General features: G+C 50.9%; 1 protein-coding gene across 1 annotated transcript; it reads right to left on the reverse strand.

Moving 5' to 3' along the window:
• On the reverse strand, positions 1–25,197 carry Tcea3 (transcription elongation factor A3). Its single transcript, XM_041652509.1, has 11 exons — positions 25,021–25,197; positions 16,447–16,509; positions 15,715–15,820; positions 15,103–15,244; positions 12,850–12,912; positions 10,091–10,254; positions 9,864–9,920; positions 6,311–6,465; positions 4,264–4,410; positions 1,429–1,500; positions 1–113 (listed from the first exon to the last, which is right to left on the reverse strand). Exons 1-11 carry the CDS (start codon positions 25,087–25,089, stop codon positions 105–107), a joined length of 1,047 nt encoding a protein of 348 aa, XP_041508443.1. The 5' UTR covers positions 25,090–25,197; the 3' UTR covers positions 1–104.
• Positions 25,198–25,517: the final 320 nt, after the last annotated feature.

The raw sequence follows: 25,517 nt of genomic DNA on the forward strand, positions 1-25,517 counted from the left end.
TTTTCTTTCATTTGAAATTTTATTATTGTTCCGGGTCACATGGTCTCTGCTTGCTGCTTGATCTTCCCTCACCTTGTCCACTGTTATCCTGGCGGGTCATTTGGTCAGCAGAACTATAAAACCAAGAGGCAACCGTGTAAGAGGTCTCATCGAGTCTCATAGACAAACTGATGGATACAGCCAGACGTGGTGCTACCTGCCTTTAATCCCAGCTCTCAGGAGGCACAGGAAGGTGAATCCCTGTGAGTTTGAAGCCAGCCTGGTCTGTGTAAGGAGTTCCAGGACAGCCAGGGCTACATAGAAAATTCCTGACTCAAAACGACAACAAAAATAACATGGTGGCCACAAACCACTTGGTTGGACTTTAGTTCTCCCACATGGCAGTGGACATGAACTAAAAATACTGTCAGAAGACAAGATGTAACCTCCCTTGGGTCCTGCCTTTCCAACAGGCACAGAGGAGCAGACAGAATACCCTTTCCCCATAGCAACCATCATTACTCCACACTGATCTTTGCTAGGCCATGGTAATATGTTTAAATCCATTTCACCCAGTATCTTTTCTTTTCTTTTTTTCTTTTTTTTTGGTTTTTTTGAGACAGGGTTTCCCTGTGGCTTTGGAGCCTGTCCTGGAACTAGCTCTTGTGTACCAGGCTGGTCTCGAACTCACAGAGATCCACCTACCTCTGCCTCCCGAGTGCTGGGATTACAGGCGTGCGCCACCACCGCCCGGCACCCAGTATCTTTTCTATGGTCTTCTTAAATTACATTTTTATAATTGTGTGTTTGTGTGTGTGTATGTTTCACTGGAGATCAAACCTAGGACCTCATTCATATCAGAACATGCTCTAGGCCTGAGCCACCCCCTCCCCCCCCCAGCAAAGAGTATCTGGGATGATTCTGTTTGGCCCTCACCACTGAAAACCAGACCATTGCCCCTGCAGGAGTCAGGCCCCTAGGTCGCAACACTTGGTAAAAAGCCTTTTCCAGAGCTTCCTAAGAAGGACAGGACACTCAGGTCACCTCAGGGCTACTCTACTGTGACAGGGCTCAGCTTCCCCATCTTAGCCATGTGTGGCCAGGTTCAAGGGCAATAGCCTTTGTGAAAGTGTTTCACAGAGGTCTGGTCTGAGTGCACAGTGCTCCTGTTCCCCTTCCCTCTGGTCCCTAGGAAGCCAAGCCCATCCATGTTCAACAGACAGCCTTGCCCACCCTATAATAAACTCTGAGCCGCCACCCATCCCAGCTACTGCCCTTCCGAACTAACACTCCCTCCCCAGTAACCACCTGCCACGGTTACTGTACTGCAGGCTGGCAAGCCTCCCGCCTGCTAGCACGGGGCCCTCTTCCTGTCTGTAGGTATAATATTCCTCATGGAGGGCAGCATCTGGGGATGACAGGGAGGAGGAAAGACACGAGCATACAGACCTTCCAGCGATTCCCACATTCGTTGCATAAGACAAAGGTGGTCATGGGCTCGTCAGCACTGCGCGTCTGCACCTAACGGAGAGAAGAATCATTCATAAGGTCACCCCACCACCACCACCGCTCTAGGGCCTGCTGTGGCACCCGCCATCTTCAGAAGTAAATTCAAATCCCACAGGCTGTCACTGATATTCAGCGGACTTTGGTAATCTCCTTGACATGGATGTATAACCTCTTTTCCTCTGGTCATGCCTCAGCCTGGCCTTTGTACTTGTTCTCTTGGTGAGCCTTCTGAACCCGTTTCTCTTCTTTTGCTCCAAGCCTCACTGCTTACAAGAAGCCTTCCCAGACTCACTGTATCTGACATGCCTGTCTGAGCCAGAGGTGCCTGGGAAATCACCTTGTCTATTGTCACCCTGCAAGTGGCTGAGACCCAGAGAGGAAAGGGGGCTTGCAGATCACCGGGATGGGTTGGGTTATGCTGTGTTTCCCCATTTCCAGTCCTCTATATCCTTCAGGTTCAGAGACATGGGTTTCCACCCCAAGAATCTGGAGTTCCAGCTGCCCTTCTGATTCTCTCTAAAGGCAACCTGGTGGCTTCTGCTAGGATCAGCAGTGGGGGCCGAGCCCTCTGCTGGTGTGTGGCTCCAGCTGTCTGTCAGCCTTGTCGCCACACCCACAGCGGTAAGGAGGAAGAGCAGGAGTGGGCTTTTGCAGGATAGACTAAACATTGCTAGCTGAGCAGCTCACTTCTGAAGGGCAGTGCCGTGCAAGTGCCCAGAACCCTGTCTAGAACAGACAGGAAGGAACACAGGAGCTTACACAGATGTCCCCCAATTCCAGAACTGGAACCCTTCAAGAGAACTTTCCAGAAAATAAAATGGGTGACTATACTTCCACTGTAGCCACAGGATACTGAGGGCAAAGTGCTCCTGCTAGTCCCTCCCCACTTTTGAGGCAAAGTCTCATATTTATTTATTTTTTTAAAAGATTTATTTATTTATTTATTTATTTATTATGTATGCAACATTCTGCCTCCGTGTATGCCTGCACGCCTCCAGAGGAGGGTACCAGATTTCATTACAGATGGTTGTGAGCCACCATGTGGTTGCTGGGAATTGAACTCAGGACCTCTGGAAGAGCAGCCAGTGCTCTTAACCACTGAGCCATCTCTTCAGCCCCAAAGTCTCATATTTATGTATCCAAAAATAACCTTGGATTTCTGATCCTCCTCCCTCTCTTCAAAAAGTTCTTTATTACATTTTGTTTTGCGTGCATGTATGTGGCTGCACATGCCACGGCGTGTGTGGAGGTCAGAGGACAATGTGCAGAGTTGGTTCTCTCCCTTTTACCATCTGGGTCGTCAGGTTTGGCATCAAGCACCTTCACCTAATGAGCCATCTCGCTAGCCCACTCCCTCTACCTCTCTGGTGCTGGGATTAGCGTGCACCACCACTTCTGGTCTCTGTGGTGCTGGGGATCAAACCCACTGCTTCACACAGGCCCCCACCCCCACCCCACTGATCTGCCAACAGAGCTACATTCCCAACCCTATGTCTTTTAAAGAGATGCTGTGTGTGTATTCATGCAGGTGCATGCTGAGGCCAGAAGGGGACATCAGATCCCCTGAATCTGGAGTTACAAGTATTTGTGGACCATCCAATATGGGTGCTGGGATCTGGACTTGGCCCTCTGATAGAGCAATGACCCAAAAATCTCTCTAACCCATTCTTCCCCCTTTCAGATGGGTTTCCCTGTGTATCCGAGGCTGGCTTTACCACCCCCCAATCCTGTCCTCTTGTCTCATATTCCCCTAGTGATAAAAATACAGACATGTGCCACCATGCATGGCTACTCTTGATGGATTTTGCTTGCTGAGCAGATAAAGAAACGAAGAGAGTTCTAGAATCACTAAATATGAGTTAGAATCAATATTGCTACTCTAAGAACAGAACCTAGCAATAGGCCATTCTTGGGACTTAGGGGAAGGTCTGTTCCCCATCCCCACCCTAGTCTCCTATGGTTCCTGAGTATCTTCATCCTCAGGAACCCCCTTAGTCATCACCAGACAAGCTGACTGGACGCCCTCAGAAAGGTTTGGACCCAAAAGCCCATCATGGTGGTGCACACATGAAATCCCACAGTTAGGAGGCAAGAGGATCAGAAATTTCAGGGTAGCTGAGCGGTGGTAGCTCATGCCTTTAATCCTAGCACTTGGAAGGCTGGTGGATCTCTGCGAGTTTGGGGCCAGCCTGGTCTACAGGGCGAGTTCCAGGACAGGTTTCAAAGTTACACAGAGAAACCCTGTCTCGAAAACAAAAACAAAAAAGAGAAAGAAAGAAAAGGAAGAAAGAAAGAAAAAGAAAGAAATTCCAAGGTAGCTTTAGCTACAAAGTAAGTTCAAGGCCCTATCTCAAAATAACCAAGTATGATAAAAAGAAATTCCCAAATCTGAGTTCAAAGTCTTCCTGCCATTGGCCTGCCTGGGCACTATAGGCTGAGGAGCTGAATTTCTCACTGCTACGTTTCCTTCCAGCATAAGTGATGCTCCTGAAGTCTGTGCCCAGCAGTGTTCATGGAGGACAGTGTGGTCTAAGTTGGGGTCTGGAGCTCACTCTCACTTCAGGACACACCAGTCCTGCTCCATGGACACGCGGCAGCTCATTCCACAATCTGAACATTCTCCAGAAAACCACAAGGCACCGAGGTGGCATCTTCAAGCTTGTCATTCACCCAGTGGCCTGAAGAGTTCAGTTTCTGTTCCCCTCAGCACCTCCGTGGACATCTCTCTGCTCCCCCTGCTACGGCCCCACCCCACTCCACCTCACCTCTACCTACCTGGTTGTAGGTGCAATTCTTCTTCTTGCACTTGCTACACCGCAAGAGGTCAGTGGTGGTGCCGCCTGTCTTGGCCATCTGGTGCTCACGGATGGCCTCCTGGGTCATGGCGTTCCTCAACTCCCTCAGCTCATCGCTGGCCATTTCCTGGAGAGAAATGGGTCTGTTTCAGGGTGGGTGGGGGAGCCTGCCCTTTGCTAGGTTTCTAGAGTCTGAGCTGAGAGGGAAGTACTATACTAGGAACATAGATCTGGGAGAGACGTTGGACCCTCCTGGTCCCTCCTGACCTGGGAAAGGCCTGTCCTGGAGGAGTCTCCTCTCCATCCTGGCTGGAATGTCCAACCTGGGAGTTCTAGCTGGGTCAAGGTCAGCTGGGAATGTGTGGGACAGCAGCAGGTGTTGATAGCTGGAGTTAGTACTGTGGGGCCATTCCTTTAGGACAGTGCTCACCCTGTCTGCCAGGCCTCGGCCTGAGCCAAACCGTCCTGGCATCTGAACTGACTGCTGCTCACCCATGTCCCATTGCCTTCCACTCTGGGCTTTAACCAGGGCCTGCTCCAGCTAGGACAACATGCTGTCTAGCCCGTCTGCTGGTGGGAACCATGACCTACGGGCTACGCTATCCAGCAGGTCCCCACAGGAACCAGGGTCACAGGTCTGTGTAATCACTGTGGACATTGTGGACATACACCTCAGACAGCTGTCCCAGACACACCTAGAGTCTGTGATCCTTCTGGAGATGCGGTATCAGCCTCATCCAGTCTCTTCCCTTTCCTGTCTGACCGCTGTTCACTGAACCCCTTCAGGCCGATCTCTGAGTATAAGCCTTCAAGCCTCTGCCAAAGAAAGGCTGGGCAGACCCACTTATGTGGAGGCAGCACTAGTTATAAGTGGTGTGTGGACCAGAGGGCAGCCAAGGCTCATAGGGAGGGGGGGCCTGTTTTCAGCTAATTATTGTTTTATTGTTATTATTTATTTGAGATAGAGTCTCTTGTATCCTAGACTGTCCTTGAACTTGCTACTTAGTGCAGGCTGGCCTTGAACTCCTGATAGTCCTGCTTCTATCTCCCAAGTGCTGGGTTTACAGGGTGAGTCACACCTAGCTTGGGGATCAAACACATATTTGAACATACTTGGCAAGCTCTCTACCAATTGACTATACCCTCAGCCATCGCTTTGGGTGTGTGTGAGTGTGTGTATGTGTGTTGAGACAGGTTTTTGCTACCTCTATAGCCTAGGCTGGCCTCAAATTCATGGTAATTTCCTATATCAGCTTCCCAAGTGACTGCAGGTATGTGCTACCTCATCTGGCTTTGAAACCACTATTCTCACGGAAGCAAAATGTGTCTTATACTTCTTACAGAAACTGACTGCCTGGGGCAAAAGGCAACCACAGAATGAAGGTCTCTGTGGCCTTCACATGTGGAAGTCCCACCCCTAAGGTGACAGTGTTTGGAGACAGCCTCTTTTGTAGGCGACTAGGGAACAGGATGGCGCCCTCGTGAAGAAAACAGGCGCAAGACCCCCTCACTCATCCATCGTGTGAGCTTACATGGGCATTTGTGTCAGACATCACATCAGCCCTCACTCACTCTGTATATCATATATACCACACACCATCACACATACAACACACAATACGTCACACACACATCCCAGATACTCACTCCACACTATACACAGAGCATACGTCATGCTCCTCTACTCTGGACCACAACACCCTGAATCCCACCCAGTCTTTAGGAGCTTAACACTTCCTCTCGCCTTCTCTGGGTCTCTTCATTTCTCGATTTGAAGACCGACAGGGAGTCCCCTGGCAGCTGTGGAAGCTAATCACACCCAAGGATGTGCCAACGATCTTTCCAAGATGTGGGTTCTGAGATGTGTGGGTACCCATCTGTCCAACGAGAGTCTGAGCTGGTGGGGGCTGGGCTAGGCTGAAGGGCACCTAGATCGTGTCCCCAGAGCTACGGCCACTGCTATCAGAGCTGGGCAGCAGGAGGGCTCTGGTCAGCGCCCTGCACCAAGGCCCTGTGATCCTCCTCACCTCTGCTGTCATCTTGGCAATGAGCCCTGGGGAAATGGCCCCACTGAGCACATTCTGCCTCAGGCTGGGGTTCCGGGGGTCCTTCAGATTGCTGATGCGGCTGCGCACACGGTTCCGGTACTTCATGTCTGTGCTCTTGAGTTCCTGGTAGATATGTGTCTGGGTCAAGGGCCATTTTGCCATTCATGGTGGAAATGGGAGCCGGCTCCAGGGGTCAGGGGTCATCTCTGTGGCCTCTGCTTAATGGGCTTCTGTTTAGAGCCCTGGGATCATCCAGGTATCAGAGATAGGAACAGCCTCCAAGAAGAGGCCGGATTACAGCAAGCTCTGTGGTATCCAGGAAAAGGCAGGCTGCTTTGTCTGAATCTCTCCTGCACCTCAGGTGAGTCCCAGAACTTCAGTGCCTCAGTTCCCTTTTCGTTTAAAAGCAAGCAAGCAAACAAACAAACAGGGCTGTTGGGCAGCATCAAGAAGTTATCAGTGTGGGGTCTGGAACAAGCCCATATCCGGGAACTGCTATCACGAGAATACTGAGGGTAACCTCTAGTTTGAAATGACCACAGAGCTGGGGAGCAACTGACAAAGGAAAAGGCCAAGAACCACATGTTTCTGGCTCTGAAAAGTGCAAAAACCACTGGAAGCTGAGCATGGTCATGTATACCTTTAACCCAGCACTTGGGAGGCAGAGGCAGGCAGATCTTTGTGTTTGAGGCCAGCCTGCTCTACATAGCAAGTTTCAGAACAGCCAGGGCTAGAGACCCTACCTCAAAAACCAAACCAAAACAACAACAAAATCCAGTGGGCAGTCCTATTCTCTGCCACCTCCAATTTCTTTTGAGATAAGAATAGCCTAGGATAGCCTAGAACTCTATGTAGCTGAGGATGATGTAGCCAAGGATAGCCTAGAACTCTCTAATCTTCTTACTCCCATCTCTTGGCTGCTAGAATTACAGGCAAGCACTATGCCAACCAAACTGCACCCCCGGCCTCTCCCACAGTGCCTGCTCAGAGCTCTCTCTCCCTCTCAGACACAGCCCTTCATCCCAGGGATCCACTTTGGGAATGACTGGCCAGTTACTTCGCCCACAAGTAGACAAGGAAGCTGAGACTTGGGAAGGGTTCAGGTCCTTGCTCAAAGTCAGAGGGCAAAGTACTAGTGGGGTTAGGGCCGCAAGCCAGGCTTCTTCTTAACAGCAATGCTCTGTTCACTCATGGGCAGGAAGTCACCCCTGGCCACGGACCACAGTTCTGTCCAAGCTCAGCAGCCCAGATCCTCCCCCTCCTGCTCTGGAGACACAGGGCAGGGCTGGGGAGGCCAGACTCATTTTCTTGGTCTCCTGAGCCAAGTGAAGGAAGCAAGACAAAGCTGTTGCTGGGAAAAAGCACAGCCAAGACAGAGACCAGGGCAACACGCAGAGCAGAGCAGCTGACTTCCAGGAACTGGTGGAAAGGAGGTGGAGCTGTGGCTTTTGCCCCATTTTTGTTGGAATGTCATCTAGATATTAGTACAATAAGAGCATGAAAATAAGAGAATATGCCACTAAGCCTTTGGGAGCCAGAGTTTTAAACTCTGAGTTTAACACTGCCATTCAGAACGTCTATAGTGTGTGGATCTGTGGATATGGGGGGACGCTTGGGAACACCAGCCTTTTTCTGATTTCTCCTGCACACACCAGTATCACTGGGGACAATCAGGAGGAAAGCAGTCCTGGAAACTCTGGGGATCCTTCATAAGGTCACACCCATGCCTCACCCATGCAATATTAGTTCAGGGTTACTCCACAGAGGACAGATCTTTTGAGGGATACAGAGCATATGAGCCCTGTATTCAGACTTCCCTTAGCTGTGAGAAAAAGCAAATAAGCAGATTTCTGTGGCTTCAGCTCCTCTCCTAACAAGAGGGACAGACAATGGAAGAAGCAAATGAGGAAGAAAGACAGAAGTGGAACCAGGTACCAGGCCACTCACTCTGCTTCAAGTTGGGCTTGGAAGCCACTGCCTGTCCTGGAGACAGTGAAGATGAAGTCGTGAGACCCCCAAAGCTCTGGGACCACATTAACCAGAAAATGTGAGAATGTATTTGCTGAGAGACTGGGAAATGCAAAATCTGTGGAGGTACGGCTGGATACCCAATGAACAATGGCTAACAGAAACCACCAGAGGCTATACTGGGGTATATTAGGGTTGGCTTTAGGCAGGAGATGGAAACAAGCAAGCTAGCTGCTCACAGTCTGGACCCTGGCCTCCCAGGCAGACCCAGTCACACATCTCATTCCCCCAGAGTTTCTGCCCCTTCATCCCACACTTCATCTAAACATGCAAACCTCTGTCTGCAGGGAGAGAAAGCATACCATCCTTGCCACGGCATGCAACCCTTTCCCTAAGAAGCAAAACAGGAGGTGATCGGTGGTGGCACATGTCTTTAACCCCAGCACTTGGGAGGCAGAAGACCTCTAAGTCTGAGGCTAGCCTGGTTTACAGAGGAGTTCCAGGACAGCAAAGGCTACACAGAAAAACCTTGTCTCCAAAAACAAAACAAAGAAAAAAGTGAGGGGCTGGAGAGATGCATCAACAGTTAAAAGAGCACTGGCTACTTTCAGGGAATGTGGGGTTCAATTCCCAGCACCCACAGGACAGCTCACAAGCGTCTGTAACTCCAGTTCCAGGCGATCAGAAACCAATGTATCTAAAATAAAGTGAAATAAATTATTTTTCCAAAAAAGGTAGAAAGTGAGGAGGTGAAATTACTGGGGGAAGTACATAGAAAGTATATGCATGCACCCAGGACCCACCAGGCATGTTGCTGTGTGCCTTCAATACCAGCATTCTGGAGGCAGAGGCAGGCAGATCTCGGTGAGTTTGAAGCTAGCCTGCCCTAGAGAGAGAGAGAGAGAGAGAGAGAGAGAGAGAGAGAGAGAGAGAAGAGAGCGCTCTGCCAAGCCAGGGGTACCCAGTGAGATTCAATTTTAAAATGTACTTTCTTATGCACAGAACCATAGAACGAAGGCTTTTAGTCCAGCTGTGATCCTCGGAGTCCCCAACCTTAGTTTCCTTAGTGTGTATGCAATGAGACCACCAGCATACACCACGGGGATGGTTGGGAGTCTTCTGACACAGTGCCCGCCTGATGGCATCACAGGGTGCACTTCGGGAGCTGCGCCCATCAGAGGAGGGAGGAGAACAGTGTGTACGAAGCAGGCTGCCCTCTATCCGTTCAGACCCGGCAGGCAATGACTTGATCAGCTGAGGTGTGTGTAACATGGTCTGTCTGGTACAGCAGCTAAGCCCTCAGGTTCTGGAGTCACACTTTCAGGGTTCAAAGCCCAGCTCTGTTAGCTGCAGGAGCTCTGGCATTGAACAGAGCCTCCCCGGGCCGGGCCTCCGGATAAACCCAGGGAACCCACCGAGAGGCAAGGCAAGACCTAACAGCAAAGTCAGCTGCACTTAGGAGCTCTCGTTCAAGGGCAGAGCAGGGAGCTGTTCCCAGAGCTGCTCCCATATCCCACCAACTAGACAGTCTAGGCAGCCCTAGCTCCATACGACAAGAGGATATGGTCTTCTATTTCTGAGGCCAACTTGTCACAGTTGACTCCATAGTCCTTGAAATCATCTAAAAAGAGATCAGGAAACAGACATCAATCCTGTGTGACTTTGCCAGGGATGACACCTGGATCCCTACTGGAGACCCTATCTCAAAATAAGTAAGTAAGCAAATAAGTAAATAAATAAATGGCATCTCATCTCTGCTTGTCCTCCCTCACCCCCGGCCCACGCCCTCACCTTCTGCCTTCAGGGCTGCTGACAGCATCTCCACACACTTGTCCCGGACGGAGTCTCCGGTGAGATAGCAGGGGGCCAGGAGACACACAGAGGGGGCAAATGTGGGAGTTGTGGGGCTGCTGGGGGTCTTGGGAGTTTCCACTTTAGATCTGCCGCTGTTAGATCTGAGGGTGACAATCAATAGTGGACATTAGACAAACAAACCACTTTTGGAGGGTAGCATCCCCTGAGGTTTCCATGGGTGCTCTCCTCTAGTTCCCAAAATAGCCTTCGGAGGCAGGTGCTGTTTTAGATTCTTGACAAAGATCACTGCATTTATTCCTCATAGCGAGTCCATGAGGTCCACACTATGATTATCCCACACTAGAGGTGTCGCCTTAGAAACAGATGAGTTAGCTGGGCAGTGGTGGCGCACGCCTTTAATCCCAGCACTCGAGGCAGAGGCAGGCGGATCTCTGAGTTTGAGGCCAGCCTGGTCGACAGAGTGAGTTCCAGGACAGTCAGAGAAAATCCTGTCCTGAAGACAAACAAACAAAAAACAAAACAAAGAAAGAAATAGATGTGTTACGAGAATGAGCTTGAGGCCCATTGTAGAAGTGGGTGTCTTTTAATCTCAGCTCTTTTTTTTTTTTTTTTTTTTTTTTTTTTTGGTTTGTTTTTTTGAGACAGGGTTTCTCTGTAGCTTTGAAGCCTGTCCTGGAACTTGCTCTGTAGACCAGGCTGGCCTCAAACTCACACAGATCCCCGTCTCTGCCTTCTGAATGCTGGGATTAAAGGCGTGCGTCACCAAGCCTGGCTGCTGCACCTTCCCAGATCAGCCAGCGCTCTTAGAAAATCTTGCCTGCCACCTTGAGGACAACTCAGTTACTGCAAGTGTGCAGAAGCTGCCTGGCCAAAGTCAAGATTACAGGCACCTGAGCTGAATGCAACTTCCATAAACTCTGTTACCACAGAGCCCTCCGCGTGCGTGCGTGTCTGTCTGTCTGTGCATGCGGGTTACAGCCACCGTCCCCAGAACACCTGCTCATTCCTGCTGCCTCCCATTTGCACTGCTTCCCCAGGGTCCTCCTGACATCATCCTCTGAGTTAGCAGGCCAGCTCCCAGCTTGAACTCTCCTTCCTCTGTGAGGCACGCCCTGACATTCTTCCTGTGTGCCTACTGCACGGCATGCACACTCCATTGAATCCAAGTTATGGGACCAAGGAATCTAAGCTAGCATTTTTGGTGTGTGACCTCTGTACTGTGTCCTGTTGTGTCCCAGAAAAATCTGTACCCGTGGCCAATATTTACAATAGGAAATGTCATATCAAGACTATGAATGTTTAGCTTTCCTTAAAAGCTGGAAGCCTGGGAGAGATGAGTCGGCAGTCGAGAGCACTGACTCTTCTTGCAGAGAGGATCTGTTACCTTCCCAGCATGGCTCACAACCACCTGTAACGCCAGGCCCAGGAGAACCAATGCCCTGTCCTGACCGCTGAGCTCCTACACATGTATGGTGCATAGAAACTTAAGCAAGGAGACACATATACATATAAATTAAAGAACAACAACAAAAATACATAAAACTGGAAGGTTGTGGGTTGATGAGATGGTTGTTTTCCACCAAACCTAACAACCTGACAATCTGAGCTCCATCCCAGAACCCACACAGTGGGAGGAGAGAGGCAACCCCTACAAGCTGCGCTTTGACCTCCACATGTATGTCCATACACAACCAACCAATCAAAGTAGCTGGAAGACTGGGGCCAGAGAGATGGGCACGTAAGCCTGGGCCCTAGGTTTGATCCTTAGAATCCACATAAGGATAGAAAGAGAGACCTGGCTTCACAAAGGTGTCCTCTGACCCCATCACATACACCCACACACACACACGAGCACATGCTCTCACATACATCTGCCTCTGTCTCCCGAGTCCTGGGATTAAAGATGTGTGCCACCACTTCCTGGCCTCTAGTGGTTTAGCTCTGCACTCTGATCTTCAGGTAAGCTTCATTTGTTAAAACACAAACAAAATATCACCACATCTCACATCCCACATCCACTCATCAAATGCCACTGCAGACAGATCTTGGATCTATTTCTTTTTCCACCTCCATCACCATCAAAGTGATCTGAGCCACAGATCATCCCAGCAACCTCCTGGCTGTTCTCTCCTTCTGCTCGGAGCCCTGCAACTCACTCTGATGCAGCCACCAGAGCAAGCCTGATAACTCTGGTGATGCCACTCCCAAGCCAGTGGCCCCAGTTTCTAAAGGACCCGTGTGGGACTGGATTCATCCATGCATTGCTTCCCCCAGTCTGCTCCTGCAGATCCTTGCCACTGCTCTGTCAGGCTGCCTTCACACACCTAGGGCCCTTGGATAAGTATGACCCCACTACCTGCATAACCAGCTTCCTTACCTCTTATTATACAGCCTAGGCTGGCCTTGAGTTTACAGCAATCCCTCCATCTCCAAAACACCTTTTTTTGTTTGTTTGTTTGGTTGGTTGGTTGGTTGGTTTTCAAGACTGGACTTCTCTATGGAGCCCTGGCTGTCCTTACTGAGCTCAGCTTGACCTTGGGGATGGTACTCAGTGATGGAGTGACAGGGACCTGTCAGCATTCATACCCAAAGGTCCTAGGATTTGGAGGAAACATAGTGTCTGGGGTTTCCCCCTTTCTCCTGCTTCAGGCTTCCCCTGCTGAGCAGAGCTCCACCCCAGACCCCATCCTGATGAACAAGGCAGTAGAGGAGGGGGAGTCAGCAGCTTCCTTTACCTTTCCACTGAGGGCCTTTTTGGAGAGGAGGTGGCAGACGACCTGGAGTCTACAGAGTCTCTCCTGAAAGACACAAAACTGGAGTTGATGCTGTCTTGTAGGCTGGCAGTGGCTCTGCTCTCCAGGAGAGGAACCCCTGGGGCAAGGCATGTTGGGTGGAAAATGAAGTACCCTCCCTGGGCCACAGCAGCCAGGGAAAGGGAGGTTCAGAAGTGCCCAGCCCTACCGGACAGCAATCCAAGGGAGGGAACAGATGTCTGCAGCAATGCTACATCCATGCACCCTGTGATGTAAATCACTCTCCTGAGAATTCTCAGCAGGCCCCTCTCCTGCTGCCAGGCAGCTGGGCTCCTGGGGTCGCTATGTGTCTGGAGCTGGAGAGACTGAGGTGGGCTTCAGGCTCCCCTGCAGGCTATAAGTGGAGGTGGGGAGGAGAACACAGGCGTGGAGGAGGTAGACAAGTAGCTGAGTACAAATGTGAATACAACAGGGACAGGATTGGGCATGTGCTGTGCACAAAGTCTTAGAAGAAAACAACGTCCAGGAGGGGAAAAAAAGATGGAAAGAAAATCCACCCAAATCCTGTAACCATGACGTTAGCATGCCGAGGTCAGAGGTAAAAACACCTTCACTTTCCACATGCACCGAGCAACTTCCTCTCACCGTTCTTATAAAATTCATGTTTGTAAATGGTACCCTCATCTTACCTAATTCCACAGCTCCCATTTTCTAGTATACTGAACAACTTATTTCCTTGTTATATTTATTATGCAACAGCCCTCCATGAAAGTTACAGAAGAGCTGTGTGTGAGGGCTGCGCTGGGCTGGGCCTCAGTGGTAGAGCGCTTGTTTAGCATGGGTAAGGCTCTCAGTTCCATCCCCAGCACTGTGAAGAGAGGTCACTAGGAACAGGGAAGAGGGGAGAGGGGAGGCAGCGAGGAGAGGGGAGGGGAGAAAAAGAGAAGAGGAGGGGGCAGATGCTAAACCTGATGACCTGAGTTCGATATCCCAAATCCACAAGGTAGGAGGACAGAAGTGATTCCTAGAAGCTGTCCCCTGACCCCCACATGTGTATATATGAGTGTGTATACACACTAATTCTTTAAGTTTGTGCAGTGAACAATTCTGAAGATTCTGAAGGTGTGTATGTGCAGTGTGACATCATCTACCACCAACCTACTAACAGGTGGTCAAACATAAACCCCAAGAGGTTAGGAGACTTTCGGGTTATAGGGACTGAGGAAGATGTAGTCACTTTTTGAAAGCTTTTCTTTTGAAATAGGGGCTGGCCTCCAACTCCTGTCTCAAGCTATCCTCCTGCCTCAGCTTCCCCAATGCCTCATCTATATATCTACAAAATCTTTAACCTACCATAATAAATGTGGCATTTGTGTCTTATCCAAAGCACACAGCTTTGGGGAACACCGGCTAGGGTAGGCGAGAGGAATGGGGCATGGAGTTGAGACCTCTCTACAGAGGTCTCACGCATCATAGCTGTGGGATCTGGGAAGTCCTTACTCCCAGGATCCTCTGCTTCCAGGTGATTTAACACAGATGCTGAGTAAATACTGAATTACTTCCCCTTTTCAAGGCTCTGGCCCCACTGGCTGGCCCCGCAGACCTGACAAAGGTGGGATGTGGGCTGGGTTACCAGGCAACAACACTGCCAGCGCAAATGACTCGGTTCGTAAAGTGTGTCTAGACAGGAAATGCTGCAAACAGACTCCGGATAATTAGTGGAGAGCCACAGCTTTCAAGCTGAGGATCCTGTCAGTGGCGACTGCTCTTGTCAGACACTAAGGCTTTGCTTAGAGGACGGCGCGATGCTGGGGACATGGGGACCCCTCTGAACAGGGGTTCACACTTCCATCATGGTCTTCTTTCTTTGTACCTGAAGGGCTAGAGAACAGCTGTGCAGCCTCCTGGGAGAACCCTTATTTGTTTTTGCTTTGTTTCGTTTTGGAGGCAGTGATCTTGCTATGTAGCCCAGGCTAGCCACAAACCCATGATCTCCTGCTCCTACCTCTTAAGTGATGTGTTTATAGTCATGTGCACTGCGCCTGGCCCCTGTGAGTATCTCAAGGATAGCAAGGCCAGGGCTGCACGGCTGGCATGCTTCGCATCCCTTCACCCTTCTAGGGGAAGCCAGTGCCGTGTGACTCAGTCAGACTGAGCCAAAGACCCCAGGGTGAGCAGCTGATAGAGAATGAGACAAGCGTGGGCCCCCTCTGCTCCAGTCCGGGAAAGAAGTACCTGGTTTGGGGCTCTCCCCCTCCTTTCTTCCTCGGTGGAGAAAGACCTGCGTCTGGTTTCCAGTCTGAACACCCGAGCCCTTTATCTTTCTTCTTTGCTTTGTCTCTTTCTTCTCTCTCTCCTTTGGCAGTTCTGGGGGAGTCTGAAAATGAAAGAGTGGCATTGTCTCTCCACTCAGCGCCTTCTCAGGACAGCCCTGTGTGTGGCTTTGGGCACTGAGAATAAAGGGCCAGGACTAGGGGACAGTCGCATGCATGTCCACTAAACACACACATGTATGTGCACATATTCACATACACATATATGCATGCTTGTACACACATGCACACACACATAACATGTATACCTCACATGGGGACATGAACATAGAAGTATACCCATCAATGCAGAGTCAGGCAATGTGCACATGTATGTGCACAAACAGAAACATATAGACACACACAAGAAAGGTTAGATGCTACATACAGATCCTACACTTGTACCCACAACACCATGAACTCCATAATTCAGGGGTCGCCTGCCATTAATTAAATAACTCGGTGACACAAGTTGAGCGTCCTCTCCCATACGCTGAGAAGAAGTACCACCTCCTAGCAGTTTGCCCCTTCTCACCCAGTAGCCGTTTCCAGTTTTTAATGAGGACTTTGGCCAAGGACACCACCTCCTTGTCTGAGCAGTGCTTGCGAACTCCATTGACGGCGACTCCAATCCTGGTGGTCTGTGAGGAAAGGATTAGGGGAGCTGACCCACAGGACTGGTTACTCTTTCTGGAGGGAGCGTCAGCTCAGCCATCACTTCTCTCCAACCTAGACCTCCCCAGGATCCGTGTCCTAACTCTGAGTCATCTATTGTAGAACTAGGGTCTGACCCGCTACCCTGACTGAGACCCAAGCCTATACTTTTGGGAACTTTGGTGGAGAGCTGGGTTGAGAGGACGTTGGCTGTAATTAGGACCCTGTACCATTTGCAGTCCACTAGATACATTGAGAGAAAGTCTTGACTTAGACCCACCTCTGGCTACCATATCTTAGATCTGTGTTTGTCTTTTGGGGCCAGAAGTCTCTAGTAAAGTTTGGGGGTACGTGGGAAATCTAAGGAGGATTTGAAAGCAAGGGGACAGACCCCCTCTCCCTGGGTCATGGGCCACTTAGATCCCACAGGCCTTAACTTTGGATAGAGATTCAAGGAAACCGCCTTCTCCCTAAACCCAAGGACTCTGACCCCCACAAGCCTGAGAAAGAACTGGTCCTCAAGAGATGCTCCCCATGTCCCAACTCCATGTCTCAGAAACCTCCACAGGGTCTTTCCCTCCCACAGAGGTGCTACCCCAAGGGGCCCCCACACCTGTAGCAGCTGGATGGTCATCTGGCAATTGTTCAGCTTCTTCAGAAGGTCGAGGGCCCCTTCCTGTGGGAAGTCACAAGAAGAGCCCTGAGGCACAGGTGATGCCGCAGGCCACTCTGAGTGCTGTGGGCTCTGGGGAGAACAGATGGATGTGTGGTCCAAGGACAGATGTGGGCGCACAGAGGAGAAGAGGAGGGAAAGGTTGGCCTCAGAGCACTTGGCTAGCTGTGCCTCCCACCACCTCCCTCCACCGAGTTCTAGCCTTTCCCTCTGCTTCACTTTCTGCCCAGCATGTCCCTATGTCCGTGTCTTGTGTCTGCCTCAGAATGGAGTCACTGTTGCTCTGTGGCGGGTGGGCTGTGGATTGTCTCACTATGCTGCCTAGGCTAGCTGGGAACTATTGGGATCTTTCCACCTCAACCTCCCAAAGCGACTGGGATTGTACAGGCTCCAGCTGCTGCACCTGGCACTTTCGGGCTTTTAGATCAGCTTTATGGAGGTCTAACTGGCATGCGATAAGCCACGTGTATTGTTGTATACAACTGTATACGTTTTTCTTCTTTTTCGCTTATCTATCTCAGTGTGGTGTGTTTATGTGGGTTCATGTGTGTTTGGATGCCTGTGTGGAGAACAGAGGTTGACATCTGTCTTTCTCTGGCACTCTCCTCCATCTATATTGAACAAGGTCTCTCAATGGATCCCAGAGCTTGTCCATCTGGCTAGCCCCAACTAATCAGCTTGTGCCTCCAGCACATGCTGAGAGCACAGGCCGACAGCTGATCGGTGCTGGGAATTGAAGTCCAGTCTTCAAACTGATGCAGCAAGCACTTCATCAGCTGAACCATCTCCCTAAGTTGGTTTTTTTTTTTTTCAGTTTTTTTAATTTAAAAATGTTTAATTATGTGTATTCATATGTGTAATTTAAAGATTTTAATTTATTTTAAATGTATGTTTTCTCTACATGCATGTACGTGTGCCACATGTGTGCCTGGTACCTGTGGAGGTCAGACGAAGGCATTGGACTCCCCCCAGAACTGGAGTTACAGATGGTTGTGGGCCATCACGTAGGTTCCGAGAGCTGTACCGAGGTCCTCTGTAAGAGCAGCCGGTGCTCTTAACTGCTGAGTCGTCTCTCCAGCCCCAGGTGTATGTTTTACATTATGTGTATGTTTTGCTCATGTGTCTCTGAGTGGGTATGTGCATGTGAACGTGGGATGTCATACTCCTAGAGCCGGAATTACAGGTGGTTGTGAGCTGCCCAGTGTGGGTGCCAAAACCTAAACTCTGGTCCTCTGAAGAGCAGTCTGCATTCTTAACCACTGAGCCATCTCTCCAGCTCTAACTGCTGGGCCATCTTTCCAGTTCTAACTGCTGGGCCATCTCTCCAGCTCTAACCACTGAGTCATCTCTCCAGCTCTAACCGCTGGGCCATCTCTCCAGCTCTAACCGCTGGGCCATCTCTCCAGCTCTAACCACTGAGCCATCTCTCCAGCTCTAACGGCTGGGCCATCTCTCCAGCTCCCCTGAATGATATTTTTTGTTTTTTGTTTTTTTTTCAAGACAAGGTTTCTCTGTGTAGTCCTGGCTGGCCTGGAACTCAGAGATCTGCTTGCCTTTGCCTCTGCCTCCTGACTGCTGGAGTCCTGAATTGGCACTTTAAGAATATTGGGGTGGGGCTGGAGAGATGGCTCAGAGGTTAAGAGCACTGACTGCTCTTCCAAAGGTCCTGAGTTCAATTCCCAGCAACCACATGGTGGCTCACAACCATCTGTAATGGAGTCTGGTGCCCTCTTCTGGCCTGCAGGCATACACACAGACAGAATATTGTATACATAATAAATAAAATCCCAGCACTCGGGAGGCAGAGGCAGGCGGATCTCTGTGAGTTCGAGACCAGCCTGGTCTACAGAGCTAGTTCCAGGACAGGCTCCAAAACCACAGAGAAACCTTGTCTCGAAAAAAAAAAAATTTAAAAAAAATAAAAAAGAATATTGGGGTGGGGGCTGGAGAAATGGCTCAATGGTTGTGAGCACTGACTGTTCTTCCAGAGGACTTGGGTTCGATTCCCAGCACCCACATGACAGCTCAAAACTGTCTATAGCTCCATGATCTGACACCTTCACACACACATACATGCAGGCAAAACACTAATGCACATAAAATAAAAAATTAGGGGAAAAAAGGATACTTTTTTTGATGTATTTATCTTGTTGTTGGAAGGCAGGCCATGTGCCTGCCAAGGTGCATGTGTGGAGGACAGATGGCACTTGTTGGAGCAGCCTCTCTCCTTCTACCATGTGGGTCCCAGAGATCACACTCAGGTCACCAGACTTATGCACTAACCCATCTCTCTAGCCGGCCTCTGAGTCCTGACACACGTATAATCCCCATGAAACCATCACCACCAAGAACACGGGCATCACTTCAGAAATTCCTGCGGGTTCTTTGTAATGTGTGCCTCCTATTACCGCCATATCACACAACCAACATTCTCCTTGCATCGCTGCAGGTGACTTGTGTGTCTGTTTGTGTGCATGTGACATGCATGTGATAGGCGTGTGCTCGTGGTGGAGACTAGAGGTTAATTTTGGATTTTTTTCCCTCAGGTATATTTGCCTTGTTTTTTTGAGACAGTCTCTCTCAACAGGACCACAGGATCAACAGTTAGGCTTGGCTGGACCATGAGTTCTAGGCATCTAGCTATCTCCAGTGAGTGCTGGGGCTTGAACTCAGGGCCTCATGGTTATACACTAAGCACTTTGCCAACTGACTTTGTTGTTGTTATTTTGTTTGTTTGTTGAGACAGGATCTCTCTATGCAGCCTGGCTGTACTGGAATTTGCAATGTAGATTACATGGTCTTTTTTTTTCCTTTAAAGGTATTATGTGTAAAAGTTCTACCTGCACGTATGCCTACATACCAGAAGAGGGCACCAGATCTCATTGTAGATGGTTGTGAGCCACCACGTGGTTGCTGGGAATTGAACTCTGGTCCTCTGGAAGAACAGCCTGTGCTCTTATTCTCTGAGCCATCTCTCCAGCACCCCCCCCCCTTTTTTGATTACACTGGTCTTAAACTCGCAGAGATCCACCAGCCTTTGTCCCCTAACTGCTGAGATTAAAGGTGTGTCACTAAGCTCAACTCCAGACTTCGTATTTTTTTTTTATTATGTATACACAGTTCTGCCTGCATACAAGAAAAGGGCACCAGATCCCATTACAGATGGTTCTGAGACGCCATGTGGTTGCTGGGGATTGAACTCAGGACCTCTGAAAGAGCAGTCAGTGCTCTTAACCTCTGAGCCACCTCTCCAGCCCCTAGACTTTGTATTCTTTTTTTTTTTTTTTTTTGAGACAGGGTTTCTCTGTGGCTTTGGAGCCTGTCCTGGAACTCGCTCTGTAGACCAGGCTGGTCTCGAACTCACAGAGATCCGCCTGCCTCTGCCTCCCGAGTGCTGGGATTAAAGGCGTGCGCCACCATCGAGGATGTTTTATAACACCTCAGTATGTAGCTCGAGTTGGCTTCTCCTGCATCAAGTTCACAGATGCTGAGACTAAAGGCTTGTGCCACCATGCCTGGCCATTTTAAGTATTTTATATAAAAAGTGTGGCATAAACAAGATGGGCAGTGGTAGCATATACCTTTAATCCCAGCACTCGGGGCAGAGGACAGAGGCAAGCAGATCTCAGTGAGTTTGAGGCTGGCCAGCCTGGTCTACAAAGCAAGTTCTGGGACAGCCAGAACTGTTACACAGAGAAACCCTGTCTCAACCCCCTGCCCAAAAGTGTAGCATAAGCTTCTTTTTTGCTTTGCTAGCTTACTGTTTCTGAGATCCATCCATACTGCCTTAGATCTACAGGACACACAGCTCCTTTCTGTTACTTTTCTGTAATTCAGAGCAATTTTTCTGTCATGCATATCTGTTTATCTAATGATATAAAATAATTAGAGTTCCTGGTACATATTAAGAGTCCAGTGGATTTCAGCTGCTCTCTGAGTATAGAAACACAAGACAGAACGAGACAGGGGCTGGAGAGGTGGCTCAGTGGCTGAAGCCCTTGCTGCTCTTTAAGAGGACTCAGTTCCCAGCACTCACAGGGTGGCTCACAACTCACCACCCTCTTCTGGTCTCCATGGGCACTGCAGGCATGCGGTGCCCAGATAAACATGCATGCTGGAAAAATTTCCAAACACATAGAATAAAAATAAATATTTTTTAAAGATCAAACAGAGTAGAAAGCAGGAGCAGAGAAAGAAGGAAGCTTGGAGTTGAAAACCTGTCTGCCAGGTCCTAAACACACCTTCAGCCCATTTTAGCCTTCTCCTTCCTGGCACCTGCATCCTAAAAGCCAGCCCTGGCTATCTTCAGATTAGTCCCCTGAGGAACACAAACTAACTATGTCCTGTATGTCCCTTGCTTGGTTCCAGCTCCCAGCCTCCCCTTGCCAGGACCTGGACCACATCCTGTGAGCTGTCCTCTGTTAGTCCTTAGCCTCCCTTAGCACTGAGGTTCAGTGTTTCCAGAATGACCTGCAGACGGGTGTGTCTATGAACTCGGAGGCACACAAACTCCATGCTTGATGTTAGCGAAAGGCTTACTATGTGCTGGAACACCTAAGTCCTTAATGTCCTGTGACTTCTCACAAGGAAGAGGTGGGAAGGTAGTGCTTGTTATACACAAAGCTTAGAGCCAGCACTGTGTACCAGGGTGGTAATTCACAACTAGAATCTCAGCTCTTGGGAGGTGGAGGCAGGAAGAGCAGAAGTTCAAGGCCATTCTCAGTCAGGTACAGAGTTTGAGGTAGGCCTTCTATATAAGATCTTGTCTCAAAAACACACAAACCACCCACCCATCTCTCAGAAGGCCCCTAACAAGTGGGTCCTATTTACCATTCCACTTTTACAGAACTATTAACCCATTTATAGAAGAGGAAACCAAGAAGCTTTGTAAAGACTGGGTTGAACCGGGCAGTGGTGGCACAAGCCTTTAATCCCAGCAGACAGAGGCAGGCGGATCTCTGTGAGTTCAAAGCCAGCCTGGTCTACAGAGTGAGTTTCAGGACAGCCAGAGCTATACAGAGAAACCTTGTCTCAGGAAAAAAACAAAAACAAAAAAAACCTAGGCTAGAATGAACACTGGCCTTGGAGCTTCACATACTATACTGAGCCACAGATCTGCCAATACATACAGTCGTGGAATACCAACACGGGTTATCACATGATGGTGCATACCAACAGCCAGTTCCCAGGAGAACACCCTGCTAGTTTCTGGGGTGTAACTATTCCTCCAGCGATGACTCTCAAGCTACCAACATGCTGTTTCTGAACCGGCTTTTCTTTTACGTTTATAGCATGTGTGTGTATACGTGCCCGTGCCATAGCCTCCGTGTGGAGGTCAGAAGATGGCCCAGTGTCGTCAGCTGTCTCTTACCACATGGTGTTTCTTTCTTGTCTTTCTTTTTTGAGACAGGGTTTCTCCTGACTGTCCTAGAACTCAGCAATCCACCTGCCTCTGCCTCCTGAGTACTGGGATTAAAGGTGTGCACTGCCATGCCCAGCTCACATGTTCTGAACTCAGTTCGACAGGCTTAGTGGCAAGCACCTTTACCCACTGAGTCGTCTTGCTCCTGGTCCCTGATGTGGGGCAGAACTGGCAGGGGAGACCCTGTACGAGGAGTTCTTTTCACCATAAGCATATAAATGTTTTTCAAATGTCTATGTTTAACAGTTTGTGAACTACCTGAAAATCCCATAACCAGAGCTCAATCATTTGCAGCTCACCACCTCTTTCTGTATGACTGGGTCATACTGAGGAGTAACGCCCACGGGCTTGCCTTGTAGGCAGGCGCACAAAGGCTGCCTGCCCATCAGGCTGGATGTGCCTCGCTGGCTCATTGTGTGGTGAACAGTCTCTCTGGTGCAGCTGTGGAGTCGCGAGTGTGCAGCCTGAGACACCCCCCCCCCTCCGGTCTCTTTGTCCCTGTGTGAGGATGTCTGAAGGTGTAAATGAGGCTGTTGGCTTTGCATTTCCCGGTGAAGTCCTGCTGTCGACTTTCAGGATTAAACTCACACTGTCAGGGTGTACCAGGCCTGTCCTGATAGACAGCGTCAGGAGCCGCCTCTTACACACAGGCAAGTAGAAGTGGCTTGCGAGGTGGCATGTGCGTGGCTCTGTATGTGCGTGGCTCTGTATGTGCGTGGCTCTGTATGTGCGTGGCTCTGTATGTGCGTGGCTCTGTATGTGCGTGGCTCTGTATGTGCGTGGCTCTGTATGTGCGTGGCTCTGTATGTGCGTGGCTCTGTATGTGCGTGGCTCTGTATGTGCGTGGCTCTGTATGTGCGTGGCTCTGTATGTGCGTGGCTCTGTATGTGCGTGGCTCTGTATGTGCGTGGCTCGGTATGTGCATGGCTCTGTATGTGCGTGGCTCGGTATGTGCGTGGCTCGGTATGTGCGTGGCTCTGTTGATGTGGCATTGTATGTAGGTCTAGCTGAACACGGGGCTTGTCTCTTCCATGCTGTTTCCGCTGGTGCGTGCTCACAGTATCTGACAGAGCCCCGAGTCGCTGAATAAATAAATTCCAGCCCTGAGCTGCAACGTGGACGCTGTCTTATTGCAGGAAGCAATTCCCTTCTTGGACTAACCACCACTGGGCGGGCCCACGTTCACTCTCAGTACAGGCCCGCCTTTCCCAGGCGGAAGCCCAGAGCTCTGTGCCTACCCAAACCCTGCTAGAGTCCAGGCACAGACTCCAGGCACAGATGCGGGCTCTACACTGGCTCGGTCCTGTAAGGACCCTGTGGCCAGACATACTGCTTTCCTGGCGACAACCCTGTCACTTCCACAGGCCCTCATTCCCAAGAGGCACCACTACCTCTTCCCATTTCACAGAAGAGGAAACTGAGGTCCAAAGAAGAGAAGTAGAGTGGCTGGCTTAGGACTGTAAAAGGATTGAGAGGGAAGCCATAGGAGGCCCCTTAAGCTTTCCAACCCGGCTGTCTTCCCGGAGCCTCCTGGGTTTCCTCCTCCCCCTAATCCTTCTCACCTGGAAGTCCAGACTTCCTTTGCTCACCCGAGTGTCTGGGTGAGCAAGGGGTTAGGCTTAGACAGTCTACTTGAAGTGCCACTCAGTTTCTTAGTTGGGCTCTGCCATCTCCAGCTGGGGAAGTGTCCCGTAACTTGAGGTTAGGTTTTGCTGGCGACTTTGGGGGTGGCCCAGAGCACCTCAGCGGAGGATGGGAGCTGAGGGAGGAACTGCAGCCTGGGCGGTGCAGGTGAGAGGCATCTTTCTGCATCCCCTCCAGCCATGCAGAAGCAAGCCTCGCTCACCTCAGTCACCTGCCTCAGACCTGCTATTGGCTTTGCACACCTGTCTCACTCCTCACCCCTCCCTACTGCCCCGAGATGCTCTTCCCCAGGAATTCAATCATCGTATAGACGAGGAAACGGCAGCTCTGACATTGTGCCAGCGCCCCCATCTCATTGTTGCCCTGCAACTATGCAACTATTCCAGGATGCCTGATACCCCCTTGGCTCCTCAGGCCTCAGTCGCTCTTCCTGGCTCTGAAACCTCTCCTGGGGGACCCCAGCGTTTTTCAACTTTCCTGGAATGTACTCGCGCAATGCAGGTCTCGGTGTAACACGTTGCTAGACACTACGAGAAGAAAAGGACCCCGCGGCGAGTCTGCGTGGAGGGCCTTAACCACAGGGTCCCCTGTCTTCTCCCTCCGGCATTGTCCTCCCTCCCTCCATGTTCACGCCCTCCAGAATTGGCACAGGCGCCAGCCACCAGCCTGAGGCAAAGATCGCTAGATAGATAGATCAAACATTAACTTTTCTTTTGGCTCTCGCTGAGCGCGGCTGGGACTGAGAGATCAGGGACCCTCGCGCAGGGCTGCGGACCCTCCTCCCGGCACAGATCCCTTTCGCGCTCCTCCCCCGCTGGGGCAGCCCAGGCCTCCTCCTCTCCTCCCCCGCCCCCCGCCCCGCACCTGTTCACCTCCGCCCGCCAGGGCCCCATCCCGTGGCCAAGGAAAAAGTTGCAAACAGACTCCTGGCACCCCCGCTAAGGCCCTTCGCTCTGGTCTTGCAGGCCCACTCCCGGGCGGCGGGGTGCAAATGCAGCTCGGCGGCCCCTTCTCAGCCCGAGTTTCTCTGATCTTTTTCAAGTCACCCAGAATTTGTCTCTCCAACTCCCGCCGTGCCTGCAGCTCCCCAGCCTTGCCCTCTCAAAATCCTCGCCCCGGGTTCGTGTCTCTCCTCACGCTCTCACTGCACAGCGCAGGTAGCCCACGAATACACCCGATTTGTCCACACTGACTTGCACCAGTCGCGCCTCGGGAGAAGGGAGGGGGGCTACACGATCCTCTCCAGACCTGGCCACGCACGCACACACACACCCTAAGTGCCCAGCAAGTAGCGCGGGACTCCCCTGCCTGGCAGCCTGCCACCCGCCTCCAGTCCGGAGTCCCGAGCGCTCCCTTCGAGCACACGGCCGGCACGCCCACCAAGCCCGTGGCTGGCCGGGTCGCTCCTCCGTGGCCCAGGGGTTGCGTTGCAAACTTTGTAGCCTCACCGTCTTCTTCCGGGCCACCATCTTCTCCAGCTTTTTGGCGATCCTCAGCAGCTCCTCTTCCAGGCCCATGTTGGTCCACGACGCCGCGCGGGGTTAGGGGTGCTGAGCAGCAACGGGCGCAAAAGCGCGGAGCGCAAGCGGCACGGGCCGCAACAGTCCACTCAAGCCCGGCGGGGGCGGGGCATGCCCCTCCCAGCGCTGGGGGAGGGGTGGCGGGCACTAAATATAGACTTCAAGGACTGCCCGGGCAAAGATTGCTTGAGCCAGGCGGGTCTCACCTTTGGGGGAAGAACGAGGCTGGGAGAAGGGGCTCTTCCCTTCCGACCCTCGTAGGGGTGCCCCCGGGCTGCAGGGACATTTGGGCATGAGGCTTCGACTGGGGTGTGAGTGCAGCTGAGGGAAGTTCTGAGCTCCCGAGTCTTAGCATCTCCCAGAAGAACTTAGTTCCGTGGCTATGCCCAAACCGAGAGAAGTTGGTACATTCATCGCATCTTGGT

Source organism: Microtus oregoni, unplaced genomic scaffold (assembly GCF_018167655.1).
Source record: "Microtus oregoni isolate MIOR12 unplaced genomic scaffold, Mior012 000005F_ref0000423, whole genome shotgun sequence".
NCBI lineage: Eukaryota > Metazoa > Chordata > Mammalia > Rodentia > Cricetidae > Microtus > Microtus oregoni.

What these genes read in the sequence shown, in the direction of transcription:
- Tcea3 (XM_041652509.1), bottom strand. Translation starts at nt 25,089, where the DNA reads ATGGGCCTGGAAGAGGAGCTGCTGAGGATCGCCAAAAAGCTGGAGAAG. An exon ending in TGACCATCCAGCTGCTACAG is followed by an intron (nt 15,821 to 16,446) that starts GTGTGGGGGCCC and finishes CTTTCCTCACAG; the next exon opens with ACCACCAGGATTGGAGTCGC. An exon ending in AAACTGGAAACGGCTACTGG is followed by an intron (nt 15,245 to 15,714) that starts GTGAGAAGGGGC and finishes TTTCATTTTCAG; the next exon opens with ACTCCCCCAGAACTGCCAAA.